Raw genomic sequence first — 22,098 nt, forward strand, 5'->3', positions numbered from 1 at the left:
AATAATAATAATAATAATAATAATAATAATAATAATCTTGTTCTTTTCAAATTTACTACAGCACTCTGTATTGGTCATTGTTAGAAGCAGTGGAAGCAGGCATTTACCACTGCAAGTTCCTCTACCCTTCCAGCCACTTGCTTAAAAACAAGGCTTCAGAGGGTGTAGTTAAAAAGTTGCAATCACAAGCTCACTTACAGGCAAATCCACTGCAAGTGTTCAGCTCCTCATACAGCATTACATTGGCTGCCTGCACCCACATTAGTGCAGACAGGCTCATTTTTCATTAGTGCAGGTGTACACTTAATGCCCATGATTGGTGCAGTGTAATGTGTTTCTCTGTTGGTTGTACTGATATGTTGTGACCTCTATTAGGATATTGCACCTGGTTTTATTGTCTGCATTGACTTCCACCTATACATTTGGTCCTTGTTTAGCCTTCGTACTTGCATTAGACTTTGAACAGACCTTTTTGAGCCAGCATCCCATCGAATACTTCTGTAATGTCTCCAATATTTCTTTACACCAGCACCTTCAAAAAACCTAGCCTCTATGCCTGCACAATACCTGGGGCAAATGAGTACCTACAGCTCTAAGGGGAAGGGTAGAAGACGCATCTAGTCTAGATCTAGAATCTATTGGGTCCGGTGTTTGTCATCATAGTCATTAGGAGTAGTATATTTTGCTATTATTAGACTATGTCTGTTCCCAATATTACATGGAATGAAAACCGTGTTAAGCAGGGCCAGACTGGGACTAAAAATCAGCCCTGGCATTTAAAGTACACAGCAGGAAAGAAACTGTGTGTGCGGTGCCTAAAAGATCGTGACCACATTGTGTTGTGGGTGTGGCCAACATGGGGCATTGATACATACATTATAATAAAACATTACACTTCTCACGGCCTCCCAGCCATATCACGCCATCCCCCCAGGCACATTATGACACCCCCAGCCCACTATACTTATCTATGCTTCTGGTGCTGCTGACATCCATCAGGTTGGGAACTTCCTGTGGAGTGAGTAGGGAAGCTCTAAATCTCACGAGATTACCAAATCTTGTGAGACTTAGAGCTCCTCAGCTTGCTCTGCAGGCTGTGTCCTATCCAGGGACTGGGAGGAGCTCTCTGGTCCCTCCTGCTCACCAGAGCTGGATTAATGCCTGGGGGCCCAGGGTATTTAAGACAGGGGGCCCCTATTATGTAACATGGCTATCATTTTAGAGAAATGTTAGACAAATACACAGGCAGTACTGTGTGCAATACTGTTAGTTGCACGCAGTTTTTCCTTCACAAGCAGTACAGTGTGAAGTGGGATATACCTCCCAAATGTCCTTGTAGTTGGACCAAATCTCCCTAAACGAGACAGTCACCAAAATTTGGAACAGTTGGCAGGCAGTCTTGCTCTCTCCTACCTGTTCTTGTCACTTTAACTACCTATGGCTGCTGGCGTCTCTAGTTGCTGCTTGTCTGGATCCTGGAATTTTGGAAGCCCTATTTGGAAAAAAATGGGTACATGTGATTTAGAAAAACTCAACACAAGCCCTGGTATTTAATCAATAAAACCCACATTTTATAATTAGTCCTCCCTCCAGCCTCAACATTAAAATACTAGTATTCAAATTTAATTTCCCTCCCTCCAAACCATCCCAGCAATAAATTAAAGGTTCAATTACTCCTTCTTAAATTTCTAGGCCCCAATAGTAAATTAAAGTGACCCACATCACCCCACAAATAAAATAGCACCAGTTAAATAATTAGCCCCCACCTAAACTCCAGCATTAAATTAATAGCCTACCTCCCACATTATATTAACACTCTCCCCATTCCCTCATGTCTGAGTATATGCCACCAATTGATATTAAGCTGCCATAGAGCCCACAAATCATATTATGCCATACAGTTGTGCCCCCAAATCATAGTATACCACAATACTGCCCCCAGTTCATATTATGCCACAATAGTGCCCCCAAATCATATTATGCCATACAGTAGTGCACCAATTCATATTATGCCATAGTGTAGTGTCCCCAAATCATATTATGCTATACAGTAGTGCCCTCAAATCATATTATGTTACACAGTAGTGCCCAAAAATCATATTATGCCACAATAGTGACCCCAAATCATATTATGCCACAGAGTGAACCTATTAAAACCACTAAACTATATTTGTATAGACTGTGAGTTTATATATTCATTAGGAATAATTATGGACTATACAGCATCCTTCCCCCCCCCTATTTTCTGGGTGGCATCCTTTCCCCTCTCTCTCCTCCCCCATGTGTGGGATCCTTTCCCTTCTCCCCTCCCCCTGTGTGGGGCATCCTTTCTCTTCTCCCCCCCCATGTGGCATCTTCTCTCTTCTCCCCTCACTGTGTGGCATCCTGTCACCCCACCCCCCTGTGTGGCATCCCACCTCCCCCCCCATGTGGCATCCATTCTCTCCCCACCCCCCTGTGTAGCATCCTACCTCTCACTCCCTGTTTTTTGTGTGGCATCCTTTCTCCCCCCCCCCCCCCGGTTTTCTGTGTGGCACCCATTCTCCGTCCCCCCCCTCGTTTTAGTGTACTTACTTTGTCATCTTCGTTTCTCTTCTTGTTTCTGTCTTCTGCCTTCTTCTCTATACGCCCCTCTGACAGCTGCCTTGCAAGACCCGGCCAGTTTGAAAGTGCTGCACATGTGATGTTGTGGCTGGATCCTTAGGAGGAGCCAGCCACCAGTGTCGGTGAACGGTGCGTCTGCCCGGGACCCAGCCCATCTGACCATCGACCTTTCTGGCATTTGTCAGAAGTGACAGATGTCCAGTCCGGCCCTGGTGTTAAAGAATGAACGCACATGGAGAACTAACAGGTGTCATCTGTGTGACAAATACACTATATGGACAAAAGTATTTGGCCACACCTGTTAATTATTGAATTGAGGTGCTTCAATCAGACCCGTTGCCAGTGGTGTATAAAATTAAGCACCTAGCCATGCAGTCTCCAATTGCAAACATTTGTGATGCAAAATGGGTTGTTCTGAAGAGATCAGTGACTTTATGCGTGGTACTGTGATAAGATGCCACCTTCGCAATAGGACAGTTTGTGAAATTTCATCCCTGCTGTATATTCCACAGTCAACTGTAAGTGATATTATTAGAAAGTGGAAGCATTTAGGAACAACAGCAACTCAGTCACGAAATGAAAGACCACATAAAATCACAGAGCGGGGTAAATGACTGCTAAAGCGCATGGTGCGCAATATTCGCCAAAACTCTGCTGATTCCATAGCTGAAGAGTTAAAAACTTCCACTTGGATTAATGTAAGCACAAACACTGTGGGCAGGAGCTTAACGGAATGGGTTTCCATGGCTGAGCAGCTGCATGCAAGCTTCACAGCAGCAAGACCAATGCCAAGTGTTGGATGGAGTGGTGTAAAGCACACCGATACTGGACTGTGGAGCAGTGAAAACATGTTCTGTGGAGTGGCGAATAATGCTTCTCTGTTTGGCAGTCAGATGGACAAGTCTGGGTTTGGCAGATGCCGGAGGAACATTACCTGAGTGACTGAATTATGCCAACTGTGAAGTTTGGTGGAGTAGGGATAATGGTATGGAGCTGTTTTTCATGGTTTGGGCTAGACCGCTTATGTCCAGTAAAGGAGAGTCAAAATGCTTCAGCATACCAAGTCATTTTGGACAATGCTATGCTTTCAACTTTGTGGCAACAGTTTTTGGACAGCCCTTTTCTATTCCAACATGACTGTGCACAGTGCACAAAGCAAGGACTATGAAGACATGGTTTGATGAGTTTGGTGTGGAAGAAATTGATTGGCCCGCACAGAGCCCTGACTTAACCCCATGGAGCACCCTTGGGATGAACTGGAACAGAGATTCATCATCATCATCATCATCATCATCATCAACTTCATCATCTATTGCGAGCCAGGCCTTCTCGTCCAACATCAGTGCCTGACCTCATAAACGCACTACAGTATCAATGGGCGCAATTTCCCACAGAAACACTCCAACATCTTGTGGAAAGCCTTCCAAGAAGAGTGGAAGCTGTTATCGCTGCAAAAAGAGGACCAACCCCATTTTAAAGTATATAGGGGTGTGACTGGAGGGCGGGAGGGGGCCAAAATGACGCAATTGACCTCACCCCGCCCCCTCCCGCCCTCCAAAATGGTGTGATTCACAGAGAATCGCGTCAAATGACGCGATTCTCGGTGATATCCGGGATCCGGGAGAAATGCCAGCTCGCCCGGGAGCCCGGGAGATTGACCCGAATTTCGGGAGTCTCCCGGCTTTCCGGGAGAGTTGGCAAGTATGAGCAAATGGTAACTGAGGCAAATACATTTAATTTCAAATCTTGCAAAATTGATGACAGTAGCTAAAATACATGCATTTTAAATGTCCAGCGATAGCTATATGTGTTAATCACTTGGTTTCCTGTAGGGAAAGTGACTGTCAGGCTAAGGATTAGCTGCATTAACCCCTTGCCTTCCTCACATATATATACGGTAAGTAGCCTGTCTCTGACCAAGTGCAAGTGTGGAACACATCAGGATCTGTAATCAAAATGTGTAGACAATAAGCCTGTTCTATGTGTTTGTATGTTCTCTTCACATTAATGAAAGGCAGATATATTCCTTAGCATGAACACATCTTTAATGCAGCATTACTTCATTCCTTCCAATGTGAGTGAAGTGGGTCAATAGGCAGTTCTATTGAACATTGCATTTAAAGGAGGTAGGATGGAGATGCTGTCTCTGAAATAATGAAGTTCAGTGAGCAAGCTGCATCAAAGAACTCTCCCGTCATGCTCTGTCTGAGAAAATGAATAGTCTTCCTCTTGAGTTATAGATTATTATAACCTTTAGCCTCCATTCATATGATTTGTTCCACCCTCCAAGCATCTAGGACAGGCTTCAGCACCGTGTGACTTTTCAGCTGCTGTGGAACTACAAATCCATGCATGTCATGCCAACCTATTCTGAATGCACTATGGATTGTTATATTAAATGCCTTTAGAATTCCTTATACACTTGTTCCATCTACAAAGTCTCTAGTCTTTGGAAACCTGTAATTCTCCATCTAGGCTGACAAAACTTGCTGGAACTTGTAGTTCTGCAAAATCCATAGAGCTACAGGTTGCCTATGTCTGCTCTAGGACAAAACAAAATAACAATACAATGCATTTAAATGATTATTATAGGCATACATTCTGTATAATGTATTTATAGATTATGCCATACTTTTTCTATCTTTATCCGCCCATCTCTACAAATAAATTCAGTCAATTTATAATGTAATGCTAAATTGGCAAGTCATTATAGTTTGGTTGACTGTTTCTCTTTGAAAACAAAAGAAAACTGATTAATTACAACAATGTAAGTAATTACATCCTAGGTTAATACCTAGCATGGAACAAATTTATATAATTGCTCTGTCATTAATGGGTATTGTACTGTAAAGTTACAAACAGGCTGTCAACTGATAATCCAAAAATTAGGAGGATTAGACATGACTAAAAAGAAATTGGATCGCATATAACTATTCTTTTGTACAGTTATGCTGTGATTAAAGCTTTAAAAGTTTCACAAAACAGAATTTCCCTTTCGCTGTGAGATGCATAGATGTTATTTATCCATCAGATAGTTTTCTCTTCAAGTCATTGTTCGGATTCTGGCATAGCTGATTAAATACTAGTGCATTTATATTTCAAAGACACAGAGGGCAGTAGTATAGGCAGGAAAATTTTCCAGTAAAGCTTACATAATGAATTTATTATAAGCTTGTCTCCACAACTCGGCAGCTACAGAAAATGAAAGCCTTTTCCAGTGAAGATTTGGTAAGTTAGGATTTCAAAGATAGAAGGTCTTAAAAATGCTTTTCTGTAAATTGGTTTCCGACACTTCTGTCCTATATCTTAGAGCTTATGATAAACCTTGCAAAATGCATGGCTTGAAAAGATGTATTTTACTGAAATTATAAAAGGAATATTTTACAGTGAACCTTATTAGAATTCAACCTATTATTTGAGAATGTCTGAAAATCCATTGCTTTCGTAATTGCGAACAATACCACAAAGTGCTGAGTTACTTTGATCTAGAAAGGGCAATGGATTAAGTATGCAAATCTCCTTGGCTGGTGCTTAACCTAAACCTTCAATACACATGTATTTGAGAAATATCACTTTATGCCTCATATAGTCAATATAACTACCCAATCATTAGCGAGAAACATAAAATTACTGTTTAAATCTAGAAATAGTGTGGCCGACATGTTATTCATCAGACTCAAGACACTAATTGTCAAAAAAAGCTCCTTTCCTACATTTTATGTTACAATCTCATGTCCAACTTTCTTCCAAGATGTTTGCAGACTGCTGTCTGATTGCTTTGGGAGTGCTGGCTTCCCATTACCTAGTAAGCATCATTGATTCCTACTAGCTTAGCCAATCAGAATTAATTAATTGTCACTTGCTGGCCAATGGAAATCCAACACTTCCCAACCACTATGTCCCGATTCCCTTAAATGCAGGGAGCAGCTTGAGTTCTGATTGGTTGGGTAGCACCCTTGTTATTAGCCATTAATTGACAGGCAGTGCTGATTGCTGAGCCTATCAAAATTAAATGTCGCATATCAGTCAATAAGAAGCCAGTGCTCCGTGACAAAGCAGCACATGCACAATGCACTGAATGCCTGGGCTTCAAGTGGATCTTCCATTGAGGATCTGCAAAAAAGTTGTGAGTGTGGTGTGATTTTTTTTGTGTTTTTGTAGAACCAGTGTGATAGTGTGTTTTCTTAATATGTGTGTGGTGTATATTGTATGAGTGATGTCAGGGATGAGGAGTGAGTTTTTTTCTGTATATGTGTGGGTTTAGGGCTTTATGTGTGTGTAGGTGTGCTGTAATGGGTAATTGAGTTCCGGCGGTGTGATTTTTCTTTCCGTGTTCCGTGTTATAGAGTGATTGAGAACTAAACCTGTTTGCCTGATCTAGCATTTCATTATGTTAGATTGACCCTCAGAACTAATCTCTACTCTGAGCCACATGTACTCCTCCTATTTCAGCTGTGTCCTTTTCCATTTAGTATGTAAGCTCTCTAATGAGCAGGGTCCTCCATACCCTTTGTTTTCATGTCTGCGTCTATTTAGTCTACCTTGTATGTCACTGTTTTATGTATGTACTGTTTTCCCTACTGTACAGCGCTGCGGAGAACTGTGGCGCCTTTTAAATCTACGATAATAATGTTAGTCTTTGTGTGATTTTACAATTTTTGTGAAAAACTGAAATTTGACTATATACTTTTCAGTAAGCATAAGAGACAGAGTAGAAAATACTTGTGTTTCATTTTATACTTACAGGTTTTTCCTGTCCATAAAGTAATATATATTGAATTAGGAATAAATATACAAAGGTTCCATTTTAAATATGTGCAATTGTAGTGACTACTTAAAGGTGCTGTAAAGAACATATTAGCAAATCTAAAGATAGATTGTTTCTTTTTCTTTGTTTTGGAAGGGGATGAATGATAGTATTTACATTTAACTGATGTATGTTGCAGTTCATTTTATTGAATACAATTAGACGCACTGGACTGCAATTCTTGTATATATTGCCATAGGTGAGAAACATCTATGAAGTTTGCCTATGTCAGCAATCAGTCCCTATTTACTGGAGAAGTGGACACTAAAAATTTACCAAATATCACTTATTCTTTAAGTATAATGTGCAGGGGACATGGGGACCCCTGTCCATTATACTGAGGTGTCTTAAGTGGCAAACTACAGAAGTCTCTTTTTTGTTAAATACATCAGTCAGAGAGCCTCATTATCACCATTGTTTATCTATAAGGCACTACAGATTCTGCAGCGCTATAGAGTGCTGGTTGCATCTAGAGAATTGGGGGCACACTGTTGCTTGCTGCACACCGCCTGTGTTTTCTTTTACTAAACAGTGCAGTGTCTGTGGTCTGAGCAAAGGTAGCTTTTACTTCTCTAAAATTCAACCCCATGTGTTTTTATTGAAAGTAACTGACAGTTGCCTTCATTCAGACCAGAGATGCTGACAATTAATTAATTAATTGAAAGTGACTTAAGTATTTTAATTAGTTATTATCAGCAGCCTCTATTACTCAGTGTAACCTGCATTTCTGACTGCAACCTCAGATATTTACAATAATTTAACAACAATAGTATTGCAACTAAAACTAGCTATTGTTTTGGTGTCCATCATTAAAATGCTACTATATAGGTTACTTGATCGCAGCAAATTCTCCAAGAGTTAAAAGCTACATCTGTTATGAATTACGTCTATTTTAAGGTTTAAATTTGCTGTGGCTCTAAATTTGTTATATATATATATATATATATTTATATATATATATATATATATATATATATATATATATATATATATATATATATATTTATAATGCAATGAGTAGAAATGTATGAAACTCCAGATACTCTATTTATGCTTATTTGAATTCAGATGCAACATTTGCATAATATTCCAAATTTTGCAGATCGTGGTGTCAAATGGCGTATGAGCGATTCACTCTAGTAGGCGACTTGAAATCCGCTTCACCAAGTTTTCAAAATTGAAGTGTTTTTGCTTAGTCACAATGGTTGTCAAACAAGGAACACCCATAGAAATTTGCATTCCCCACCCCTTTATCTAGTTTAATACCCTAGCTGTGCAAACTTAAATTTTCTTTCTACAATTCTTAAAACAATTTAACATGATGAATTAGCATACTTAACTGACATTGTTTTATAAGCAGTCATTAGCAGCAATCTGCTGTGATCTAATCCTTTCAGCGCTCAGAGCTGTAAGCCCTAATACTAGGTGCCCATGATGTAGAGTGGCAGTATGAACCCCTGGGGAATACATTAGACATCTACTGTTTTATGAACAGCATAATGCAATATTCCCAGCCTGATATTATGTGGGAAAGGGTATTCATAAAATAATGCTCCCTACTTGTGAGGTTTTCTTCCTAGGGTAATTATAGCTAAACTCCAGGGGGTAAATTTATCAAGCTGCCAGTTTGAAAAAGTGGAGATGTTGCCTATAGCAACTAATGAGATTCTAGTTATTATTTATTTGGTACAATCTACAAAATGACAGCTAGAATCTGATTGGTTTCTATGGGCAACTTCTCCACTTTTTCAAACCCGCAGATTGATAAATTTACCCCCCTGGAGTGGTTTGATGATGGGGAAATATGCTCATCCCCTCTACAAATTGAGCTAAGAAGTGTACATGTCTACATAATGACTGTGGAGAGGACAAATCAATTCCCCACAAAGGTTCTGCTATATTATCCATAGTTTTAAGATACTTGTCTCCTGTTACCAGATTCATACTGCCTTAAAAACCCGGGTTTTTGCCGGGGCAAGCCCAGACGACCCGGGTTTAGGCGCAGTATGAATGGTGCGAGTGAAAAATCCAGGTCTGAAAACCCGGGATTTAGACCCGGGACTTTTGGTGGGGTAATTCCTATGTCAGCCCTGGTTAGCCAGCAATATGAATGGTGAGACCCGGGTTTTTCAACTCTGGTCTCACATAAAGCAGCTGATTGGGTGTCTGGGACTCTGGCCCTGAGAAAATCTCTCCTCCTGTGCATATACAGACGCTGAGTATTCTCCCTCTGTGCCAGAAATTGCTCCTTTCTCCTCCTGAAATGATACTGTGCAGCTGCATCAAGCAATAAAACAGGAACTCTGGGCTACCCAATAGTGACTCGTCGGCCTTGATTAAAGCAATGCAGTGAACAGTCACCACCCACTTTGACCTCATCTTTGTGTGCAAAAAACTATTCCCTTTTAAATAACCTCAGTATTTATAGCCAATGAAAGTTCCTCTTGTGATGACTCACACTTATTGCCAGGGCAGACCTGTGTTCAGTATGAATGGGGTTGACCCCGGAAATTCCCGGGTCCAAGGTGCAGTGTGAAGGGGGTCTCTGAGCTGGGACCCTCTGTGCCTCAACAAAACTCGGCTTGAAAAACCTGGGAAATTGCAGGGGTGGCAGTATGAAAGCGGAACTAGTCATAAATACCTATACCAGTACACATCTGTAAAGCTAGTAAATAGAATACAAGCTATTAAAGTGAATCTGCATTGTATATCTTGTGTGAGATAGTGTCCTATCTACATGCTTTAGGGGTATATTTACTAAACTGCGTTTTTGAAAAAGTGGAGATGTTGCCTATGGCAACCAATCAGATTCTAGTTATCATTTATTTAGTACATTCTACAGAATAACAGCTAGAATCTGATAGGTTGCTATAGGCAACATCTCCAATTTTTAAACTTGCAGTTTAGTAAATATACCACTTAGTGTTTAAGTGATTACACACTGCTCCAATTGAGGTTAGAAAGAGCCCCCAGAAAGGCAAGAACTTTATTTTCATATTACAATGGCTTCACACCACGCTGGATGTGGTTTGGTATTGTGTGCTATTTATTAAAATCTGGTCCCACTGTGCATCAGGTGAAGCCAATTCATTGCGCTGTTACCCACCAAGTGATGGGGAGAGGTGGTTAGACTTATGATCCCAGGTACCCACTCCATTAGGGGATCCTATGATTCGAATATCCAGCACACTTGGATGTGAGCTACTATGCCGCTAAAAGGCAAATAATCTTGTATATTTCATATACCTCTTTATAAAACTATATAAGACTGTGTCCTAAAAGTGAAGCCTAGATATTATAATATAAGATTATACTAATGCCATGTTACATGACAAGGTTAATTATCAAGGATTTTCTGTAGCACTCAATGCCATGCTTCATTTAATTTTGTTCTAAACACAATAATCATTCTCACATTATTTTCAAAAACAAATGGATAAACAAGCTTCTACACAGCATTATATATCAACATGACAACCGATATCACAACTTACCATTATGTTTTTGTGCATAAATCCCTGTCTGTAACGTGCTGGTTTCAGGTGTGGATATTCTTCTGTACTTGTCACTTTGATATTCCAGATCTTTTTCCAGGCATCATAAAGCTGAATGTGTACAGGGTAGACACCTGAGTGATGGGGAGCCACTGCATAACCCATGTCAGTTGGAATACCGTGCTCCTGTAATATATATTGACATGTGAATGAAAGCTGGGTCTTACCATTATGGAAGTAATACTATTTTTTTCACAGTTCAATTGTCATTGCTGCTCCTATCTCTGTTCGGCCGTTGGACCCACTGAACCCAACTGTGTACGGACTTTCAAACAGCTGAAGTTGCCTACATCAATTTCCCAGCCAGTGGACAGCAAAGGACTGTTAACCTCCTTTTTTTATGTTGTTCTGCTTGGATCAACTGCTCCTCCCTACTATCTCAATGCCTATCCCAATAATCCCCATTTTTAACATAATTTCACCATACATCTACATCAGATGTGGGGGTGGTTGACTATCAGTAAGAAGAGGACAAAGCTGAAGTTCTCAAGATGAGGAACAACCACCTGTGGAACCTCAAGAAATGTAATATTCTCTATCATTTGTAACATTACGTAAATATCACATATTGCATGCCTGACACTGTATGCATTACATTAAAAAATGTTGGAAAATCTTTGTGTATATGTGATATTATCAGGCATTTTACATTTTCTTCACAAGAAGTACAGAATGATTTTACAATATAACACTATAATACGGTAGATAACATTGTGTAGTATTGTACTATGTTGTATTATAGATGTTGGTTTATGGAAGCATCAGGGACAAAGATACGTGACACAATACCAAACTTAGGTAGGTGGAGTAAGACTTGTCTGTCTGAATTGAGTTATATCTGATTAGCAGCTGCGTTCATCTCGTACTTTGTGGATGAAGATTCCCTACGGACTACTTTAGGATGAAGATATACTTACAGTTTAGCAGTTTAATAAAAGGATAGTATCTAATGATTTGCAGGTGTCTTTATTTTAATAAATATGTCTTAGATGAAAAAATCATCAATATAATAAAAACATTCTAAGGCACAAAAGTGAGACACATAATAAAATATTGTTGTCCTCACACGCTCATAATTAATTGAAAACATAAATGATGGTAAACTAAGCAACATTTTAGTAGAAAACTTGAACATTTTAAATGAATGCAAAGGCGGTACTAAAATGGTAATAGTATGCTCTTTGAGTAATGATACACTCATTCCACTATGCGCATTTGCAGTCAGAAACACACTGAACAGTAGGTGTAGATTGATTTTCTGGAGCAGTTCCGAACACCAGGATGCATGGTATGCATGGTATGAAGGGTATGAATCTGTGAACATGCTAGATGAACAACTAAAACAATCGAATCAAATACAGATATTTTCATGCGTTGGACACATGTTGGACGCATGCTAGACGATATTTGCGCTCAAAAATTCCACCAGCACAAATTGTGTATTTACAGCCATGTGCTGAGCCGCACTCATGCTTTGCACCTGTAGCATATGCACCAAGCCTATGTCAGACATCAGGGCCGTAACTAGGGCTGTGCGACAGGGGCGACCACCCAGGGTGCAACGCTGAAGGGGGGCGCAATTTAGAATATTTTAGGTTAATTTGGTTAAAATTGAGGGCTAGGGGGGCGGCATTTGTCTTTCTCTCCCCGGCCGCTAGAATACTAAGTTACGGCTCTGTCAGACATGCATACAACCAGATCATAAGTGCAAGAAAAGTTTGGTAACATTTGTTTTGATAGCTAAAATCCCATCACGCTATTAGATTTGATGGAATGCTTGGTATAATTCAACAATATTCCTGTAAGACTAAATCCCAGAAAACACTTTTCCATGTGACTGTGCACAGACAAAGGGCATATAATACAGCCTACGATTTATGGGGATTTCCTGAGTGGAGAAGGGATGTTCTCCCCTAGTCAGTGTACAGTAGGGGCATGCCAAACTCGACTGCATGCAGCCATGGCCTTAGCAAGCTCTACGGCCGTGGAAGTCACCTTCCACATCTGCCGTACCTCTTGCTCCAGCTATGGGGCTAGTCTAACTTGACCTGGTGAGTCAACCAGCATTACAACTGGCTGACTCAACGGCTCTATACAGTGTAAAATATTAAATTTTTATTTTTTTTTGAAAGCATGGAGTTCCCTCTTCCTAATGCTATTAACCCTAGTGCTACCAGGCTAGTGCTGGTTTCCGCGAAATCTGAAAAAAATGCATGGGGTCTCCCAGTTTTTACGAAAAAACTAGCACTAGGCAAACCAGCCGGGGTTGGGGTTGGTGACACTATAGCAGGGGACATGCCATAATGACAAACCTACCCCAGGCTGTTTAGAACTGGGGCTGAATTACCAAGGGAGTGAGGTCTGCAAAACAAATGCACTGGCCCCTCCCTCTAGGGAGACCCAGCCCTGTGCTGAAAGCACTAGGGCTCTTCCTGCACCTCTGGGGCAGTGGGTGTACGGTAATAGATTGGAAAAAAATAAAGAAAAATAATAAAACACAATTTTACTTTGTGGAGCTTCAAGTCTCAGCCAGCCTGGGCTGCCATTAGCAGTCTAAGCACTACAAGCACCAGCATACCCATGGCAGCCAGGGAATGCTGGCACATGGAGAACCACAAGAGCCAGCATGCCCTGACATCCATGGCCCGCTGAGCCATGTAGTTCCCCAAAGTAAAATTTAAATGAAACACACAACCCTTCTTACAGCCGCATTAGTTTAATAAAAGTAATAAAACTTCGAAAATAAACCACACACCTCGATAAAACCACATACATTTGTTAAAAATAATAAATCCCCATATACTTACCACCTGATGTCTTCATCTGTAAACGATCCAAACTTGTAAGCTTTTAATCCAAAAATGCTTGAAACCAACCATAAAAACCCATAACATTCCACAAGTCCTGAAGTAGTCCCAAAAAAATAAACCCCCCCAAAATATTCCAAATGTTCTTGAAAATAATCTTTTTTCCCAGTCTAAAACACTCCAAAATATTCCAAACGATCCGGGTTAGCAAGATAAAAAAACATTAAGAATGGCTGCACTTTGATCTTCTATGGAAACAGAATAAAATATGAACAGATGCAAGGCCTATTTATACAATAGAGGGTTTTCCGATGCTGTTACCTTACCAAAGTAGGGGATTGTGAAGATATCATGTTTATCTCGCTCAATTGTACCCACTTCATGCTGGCTGGCCACCCAGTACCTTCTAGGGACCTTATACTCACTCAGACAAATGCAATTCGAAAGGTACAACAATACATTTATTGCAATGAAAACAATCAATACAATTCTATACAAACAGTAAATAAATGCCAGCAAGGTTTACCACTGTATCCTTGCCAAATTAGCTTAAGGAGCTTCAGTCAATTGAATGTCTGGACTTGGTGAATCCTGGCCACTCAGCCTGACAATCACTCCTCTACCAGCATGGTAGGAGTCAAGCCCTTGGTCCACCTGTTAGATCAGGCCCACCAAGTAACAAGATCCATGGAGTTCTTCTGAGTTGCAGATGTCCCAGCAGGATGCTCAGTCTAGCAGAAGCCTAGACTTCAATGCTGGAGTTCTTCCCAGGATGCAAAAAGATCAACCAGCTCCCCTGGCTCTCACTCTTTTCTCTATGCCCTGTAGCTTTCCCACACTCCAGGGGCTACGTCAGGGGTGACCTTAGATAGTAGGACACTCTGAGAGTGGCTGTCTGTCAAAAGGGACTGTTACAGATGCTGTCCCTTCTAATCCCAATACATCCCTTGGTCCCCTGCTGGGATCACAACAAGGTGTTTGGATAGAGAGAATGGGGACATACTGCGGTTACTAAAGGGGCAAGGCCAAGATGACTAAAGGAACCCTTCAGTATTAACTGCTTACAAGATTCTACTTCTGCCAGCCTGACAGACTGACACATCACATGATCCATGTGTCAAGGAGCTGCTGATTCCTGCTAATTATCCATGTCTATTATGCTGAAGAGAAGCTGTTATTAGCTGCTGATTGAAGCTGTTTTCTTTAGTTTGTGTTCTGCCTGCTGACAATGAGGAAAGAAATCAACATTTTATTTCAACTAGCCTTCAGACTCCTCAGTAATTTACAGCTACAGGCGTGTTGGAAGGATCATAGGATTTGACACGCCAGGTTAGCTGACAATGGTGTCTATTTTTGCTTCCAATATAGGTTATTTACAAACATTGCACTTGAGTACAGATTTGCACTGCACCAACTAATCAGGGATTTATCTGTCTGAAAGTTAGACAAGGAACATGAATGCTATGAATTGATGCAAATTTACACCTTAAATGTACTGTTTTATTTAGTTTATGTAATTTACCTTCAATGTCTGCTAATGACCACTATGGTAATTGTCCCATATTGACCTCAAATTCTTATGAACTACTGGAGAGAGTTTATAAATAAGCTAGTAAGGAATTAATAAATTATGATATTAAAAGACCGGTGAGCTTAACTGTTCACACTTTAATGCATTTCGATTCACATGTTACAATATTATTGCAAAGTTTTGTTTGCATGTGTTAGAAGAGAGGAACACAGAGGAATAAAACTGTGAATTAAGGAAATGTTGTGTATAAGCTGCTGCCAGTTGTTTGGAACAATCTGGTTACATCATAGCATTGGAGAAGTAGAGACCTATAGCAGGAAAACAGAGCAGCCATTTATAAGAGAGCATATTTCTTGTGAGTTAATAAATTACGTATAGGTCAGAACAGATATCAATACAAAGTCCAATACTGTGTTAATTTATTTTATATTATACAAAAAAAAAAATAAGTTATGTACAATAACATCACAGTTCAGTAAGGTGAGTACAGTTGTACCTTTGTGTTATAACGATTACCAAAACCATTACCCAATACTGTATGCAGTAACTGTAACGGCATGCATCCTGCACTTGTGTGCCTTTATGTAGTCACAAAATTCCTTGGTGGCTTTCAAAATTATTATTAGCAAATATTAGCTAATGCTGTGTTTTTTGTAGAATTAGTTCCGAAGGTTAAGAACATGTGTAATAATAGTATCGGCTATATAGAAAAAAACATGAGTCACCCGTTTTCTATGTATTTTGGTTCCGGTTTGGACTGGCAAATGCAGCATAATCTGGCAAGGCATGAAGGCATTACTGGCGATGGTGGCCTAGTTCCATCGCCACTGGAGATCTGCAGGTTGCCTACTTCTGCTTCAAGCCAATCAATGCTTTTTGGATATAGATAAAAGTGTAATAAAATATTCTATTTTAACTATTAATTTGAGTCTGTTCACAAATTGAATGGAGAAAATAAACCTATCAAGCCGGACTGTTCTTAAATATGGAAAATATGTTAAACATCATCATTTAAGTCCCTGGATTATATATCAATCTAGTTAAGCACACTTTTACTCTTTATATTTTACATAAAGTTTTTCCTTTGCTGAAATGATAAAACACAGAGCATGGTACGAAAGGATTATCTGTAAGATATCAGAGACTGGCCTAGTCCACTGCTTTTAAACTGTAAAGACATGCTTTTAGTGATAGTTCAACAACAGATTCTACTAAGAAGCAAGAAATATACATAGTTCCAGGACCGTCACTGATAGTAAGAACATTCAGCTAAATAGACGTGTGGGTGGTTATAAAGCTTAGGGGAACATCAGAAGGATGAGAAAGAACTGTGAAAACGGAATACATGAACTGAAAAAAAACTTATCTGTGGGCAGTAATTGAAGCAATACAACATACAGTTTGATCATGCAGTATTTTATATAACTTCAGGATAGGAATGGATGCAATTTAAAATATATATGTTGTTCAGAAATATTGTTCCCAGTTTGATATTTCTCATCACTTTTCATAGTTCTATTTTTTTTAGTCACTGATTTATGTTTTATCCATTGGCTTTCCGATATTTTACTTCAGTCAGCTGTTAACGTATGCTGTACAAAAGCATAACATTTATACTGCATTCACATTGAGAATTTCATCTAATGATTACGCAGCTGAACGGTGTCACCTCAACAATCATAGTAAGAAAAGAAACACTTTTACGTTTTGGTTTAAGGAAAATGAAGCATAAACTATTTCTTTGCTGTGCTATGCTTAAAGAGGTTATGATCCACATATGGGTCTTCGTACTGTTTTTCAAACTGCAGAAGTCTACAGTAGTTTATGATAAATGAATAAATACCACTACTACTACTACTACTACTACTACTACTATTATTTTAACAAATATTACATTATTATCTACTTTTTTGCCCTAAAATATGTATCATCATCATCCCCATTAATTTATATAACGCCACTGATTCCGCAGCGCTGTACAGAGAACTCACTTCCATCAGTCCCTGCCCCATTGAAGCTTACAGTCTAAATTCCCTAACATACACACACACACACACACACAGACAGACAGACAGACAGAGAGAGACTAGGGTCAATTTTGATAGTAGCCAATTAATTTACTAGTATGTTTTTAGGCGTGTGGGAGGAAACCGGAGCACCCGGAGGAAACCCACGCAAACACAGGGAGAATACCGTGCTGCATCCATATCCTATACACAGTGGAGACATTACATGGAATGAGCAAATGTGCATGACAATGCAACCTACCAATTCAATAAGAACTAGTGGCAACATTGAGACATGAGACATCACTGTAGCAGTACTTCACTAAGAGGTAGGCATCACTGGTAGAAGGTGACGCATTGGTTTCACTTGTTCCCTAGGAATTGATAGGAATGCACAATGGGCCTCATTCATTAAGGAAAGTAAAGCAAAAAGGAGTAACTATGCACATGCTGCATTGGAGAGGGGTAGTTTTAAAATGTGATGGCAGATTTACAGCTGAGGCAGGGCGTCTTAGATTAACTTTAGCGCTCAGTGAAAAATAAAGCTAAAGCTAGTATTTGTGTGCTACATGAAAAAGCAATCAGTATTTAACTTATGTGCAAAATAATAAACTCAATTGTAAAGCACTACGGAATTTGCTGGCGCAATATAAATAAATGTTGATGATGATGATGAACTAATTTGCACTACTTGCATTGTAACATGGTTTGTCCAGGAGACAATTTACTCCTTTCTTTGCCTTACTTTCCTTAATGAATCAGGCCCAATGTGTTTAGATGACAGGTAGACCTTAAATGCTTACTGCCCTTAAAAACCAGTTTACTCCCTTCCCTCTGCCTTTTTGATTTTTTTTTTTAGCAAGTTTAACACTTTTACAAATATGTGCTCATCGATCATGAGTCAACTCTTGATAGATGTTATTTAGCATTGGAGAGTCCCAGCTGTGCCAGACAGGACTATATTATAACATACCACAATACTAGTACTATAGTGTTCTACAACATATATCACATTGATTGAGAGAGAGGCAGCTGCAGTTTTTCCCAAAGAAACCCAATATTTACAGTATTAAGAAAAACTGCATACTGAATAACTATGGGAAATTTTGTAGGTTGCTGTTTAAAAAAAAAAGAACAACATGCTGAATTGCCATTACTTATTCAGCACAGTGCTGAACAAGGTTTGAGCAGAAGATCCTCTCTTCCGGTTCAGCGGAATAGATGATTTTCTGCTCAAATTGGTGAACGGATTGGGAGGACTCACTAAATTACTGATCGACCGACGGCCAATAAGTAACATTTAGTATTAGTAAATATTAGTCAATTAATTATACCCAAAAACTAAGCATTTACAAGTTAGCCTTTAAGGCAGGAAAGATTATGGTACTAACTCTCTGACTTATTACTAGACTCACGGTTTGTATTTGACTATGTTTCCAATACTTATTTCACTTCCATGGACAGTACACTGGGACTCCAATGGACACAGAGTGCAGGAAGCAGGGGCTGAACTAAAAAAATTTTTTGAATGGAATTAGCCTACAAGGCAACTAAGGAATTAAATACCATAGTAATTAAGAGGTTTAACATTCAGGTATAACACATAAATATTATTATCATAATGATGTACTTACTGGTCACTATATTTGCAAGCCTTGGTTTTTAATATTCATTGACCACTGATCGCATTGCAGGCAACACATTATGGGTGAATGTTGAACTTCCCATGAGCATCTACCCTAAAATGTTCTATTTTAGTCCATTTTTTGGAAATGCGAAAACTATAACAATCCCTAAATATCTTCAATATATATTATGTATTGAATGCATGCATTTTATTTTTAAAAATGTATTTTTACCAGAGCAAATTTTTTGTTTAGAATCATTTGTTCCACCAGTGAAGACTCATTATGGAAAAGATGAGGCTGCATGTGACTCCACATGTGAGGGAACCACCAAAATTCATCCACTGATCCCAACAAGAGGTCATCTCCTTTATCCTCCTTCTCAGTACCTGAAAACAAAACCACAGCAAATATCAATTATTAATATGGTACACTAATACGTAATAACAGCCAACATTTGTTGTCCAGTAGCAAAACATAGTTTCAAATAAAGTAAATTAATATGGAATACAGACCTCCACATTTAACGTTGGAATCCCACCTTTTTTTTATATTTTGGGGGTTAAAGGGAAAGGTGGTTTTGGGTAAATTGCAAGAGAGCGTGAAGCACTTTTGTGTTATATTACACAGAAAAACATTGCAAGATTTTGAGAGGCCTTAATGTTAAATTTTCATTTTGCAGAAAGTATAGTCTATGAACAGAACTGGGATAATGATTATGATGCTCAATTTCATTTGCGGTGTGGTTTGGTTAGGACTAGAAACAGTTAAGTTAAAACTCCTCTGATGAAACGTAAAAAGTTTTGCGGCCAAATATGGAATAAGGCAAATATTCCCACTACCCTCTGACACCCTCTCTTCATTTGACCCCACAAATGAAGAGGAAATTTTTACGCTCTTCTTATCTTCCTACTCTACCTCCTGTCCTCTTGATCCTATTCCCTCCCAAATTGGTAGATCCCTGTCTCCTGTGCTCATTTCACCTCTAACTCAAATCTGTAATCTCTCCCTCTCTAATGGCATCTTTCCATCACTATACAAGCACGCAGTGATTACTCCTATTCTAAAAAAACAAAACTCCGACCCAATCTCTCTCTCAAATTACCGTCCCATCTCTCAGCTCCCTTGCCCCTCCAAGCTTCTAGAGAGACTTGCCTACACTCGCCTCACACGCTTTCTTTCCGCTAACAACCTGTTGGACCCTCTTCAGTCTGGCTTTCGTTCTCAACACTCCACAGAGACTGCATTGACCAAGGTTGTCAATGATCTGATCACTGCTAAAACTGAACGCCATTACTCTCTTCTAATTCTCCTGGATCTCTCGGCTGCATTTGACACCATTGACCACTCTCTTCTCATACAAACGCTGCAATCCCTAGGTCTTCAAGACACTGTTCTATCCTGGTTCTCATCCTACCTCTCTAATCGCTCTTTCACTGTTATTTTTTTGGAGCCACCTCTGCTTCGCTTCCCCTATCAGTTGAAGTACCACAAGGTTCAGGGCTAAGTCCTCTGCTGTTCTCTATCTATACCGCTTCTCTTGGAAATCTATTAAGTTCCTTTGGCTTTCAGTATCATCTCTATGCGGATGATACCCAAATCTATCTATCCTCTCCTGATCTCTCGACATCTGTGTTGTCACGTGTAACTGACTGTCTTTCTGCCATATCATCTTGGATGTCCTCTCGCCAACTCAAACTTAATCTTTCTAAAACAGAGTTAATAATATTCCCACCCATCAACAAGAGCATATCTGACATTTCTATCTCTGTTGATAACATGACCATAAATCCCACCCCACAAGCTCGCTGCTTAGGTGTAATCCTTGACTCACACCTATCCTTTGTTGCCAACATTGACTCTATATCTAAATCATGCTATATACATCTAAAGAACATTTCCAGAATTCGCACATATCTCACGCAAGACACTGCAAAAACCTTAATCCATGCACTTATCATCTCCCGCATTGACTATAGCAATTCCCTCCTTACTGGTCTTCCCAAAAACAGACTCAAACCCCTACAATCTATTTTGCATGCTGTGGCAAAACTGATTTTCCTTGCAAATCATTATTCCTCTGTTGAATCACTCTGTATGTCTTTACACTGGCTGCCTGTCTTCTACTGAATCCAATATAAAATACTTTTACTAACCTATAAGGCCATCAACAAAGCTGCACCAACATACGTCTCCTCTCTTGTCTCAAAATATCTCCCAACTCGGCAACTCCGTTCTACACAAGATCTGCAACTCTCATCCACCCTCATTACATCCTCCCATTCCCGGTTACAGGACTTTTTTCGGGCTGCACCCACTCTATGGAATTCTCTCCCTCGCACAATAAGACTCTCCTCTGGTCTACAAACTTTCAAGCATTCTCTGAAAACCTACCTATTCAAACAAGCTTATAATATTCCTCAACCACCCTCTTAACCTCACCGCCTTTAGCCTGTTACCACCTGTTACACAATTTCACACAAGACAACTACCCTCTTACCAACATTGTTGTGTGACAGTATCATTTAGCTTATGAGTCACTTTTACCTTTGCAGTCTGGCTGAGCCAAAATGCAAAATGTATACTTAACCTCATGTGTCAATCTCCCATTGTACCATAGATTGTAAGCTTGCGAGCAGGACCTTCTCACCTCTTTGTCTGTTTTACCCAGTTTGTTTATTAGTTTATTATGTTTGTCCCCAATTGTAAAGCGCTACTGAATATGTTGGCGCTATATAAATAAATGATGATGATGATGATGATGAATATTTGGCTGAACAGTTTTGAATATTTGGCATCTCTAGTGCACAAAATATTCAACACATATAATTGGCACATGTAATAAAGGCAATCCCGTTGTCTCCTCACTTTAAGATTAATTTAATATGTAAATGAGCCTGGAATGAATAGTACTTTAGGAGAAAAATCAAGCACTATAAATTAATGAAGAAGGTGAACCTATAGCGATAGTAGGTAATGTTCCATCAAAGGGCATCTATGCAAGTGCTACTGCCAAGTAACAGTGGAAGTAAAAGCTGCTATTGCCATTAGCTCTACTGTGCTTGCACTGCAGCAAAGGTCATCCAGATCTATAAGCACAAAGTGTTTTAATACTGAATAGCATGAGATCGTAAGAAGTGGACTGATGTAGGAAAACCCTTACA

The 22,098-nt window shown here is 39.5% G+C and overlaps 1 protein-coding gene across 2 annotated transcripts in view; it reads right to left on the reverse strand.

The window, feature by feature from the left end:
- Nucleotides 1-22,098, reverse strand: part of LOC142142035 (bifunctional heparan sulfate N-deacetylase/N-sulfotransferase 3-like) — a 223,685-nt gene that overhangs the window by 96,324 nt on the left and 105,263 nt on the right. For both annotated transcript variants that reach the window (XM_075200342.1, XM_075200341.1), the window contains exons 4-5: nucleotides 19,169-19,323; nucleotides 10,906-11,091 (exon numbers count right to left, since the gene is read on the reverse strand). In XM_075200342.1, the coding sequence (XP_075056443.1) occupies nucleotides 10,906-11,091; nucleotides 19,169-19,323 (341 nt within the window). The remainder of the gene's footprint in view (nucleotides 1-10,905; nucleotides 11,092-19,168; nucleotides 19,324-22,098) is intronic.

Source organism: Mixophyes fleayi, chromosome 1 (assembly GCF_038048845.1).
Source record: "Mixophyes fleayi isolate aMixFle1 chromosome 1, aMixFle1.hap1, whole genome shotgun sequence".
Lineage (NCBI taxonomy): Eukaryota > Metazoa > Chordata > Amphibia > Anura > Limnodynastidae > Mixophyes > Mixophyes fleayi.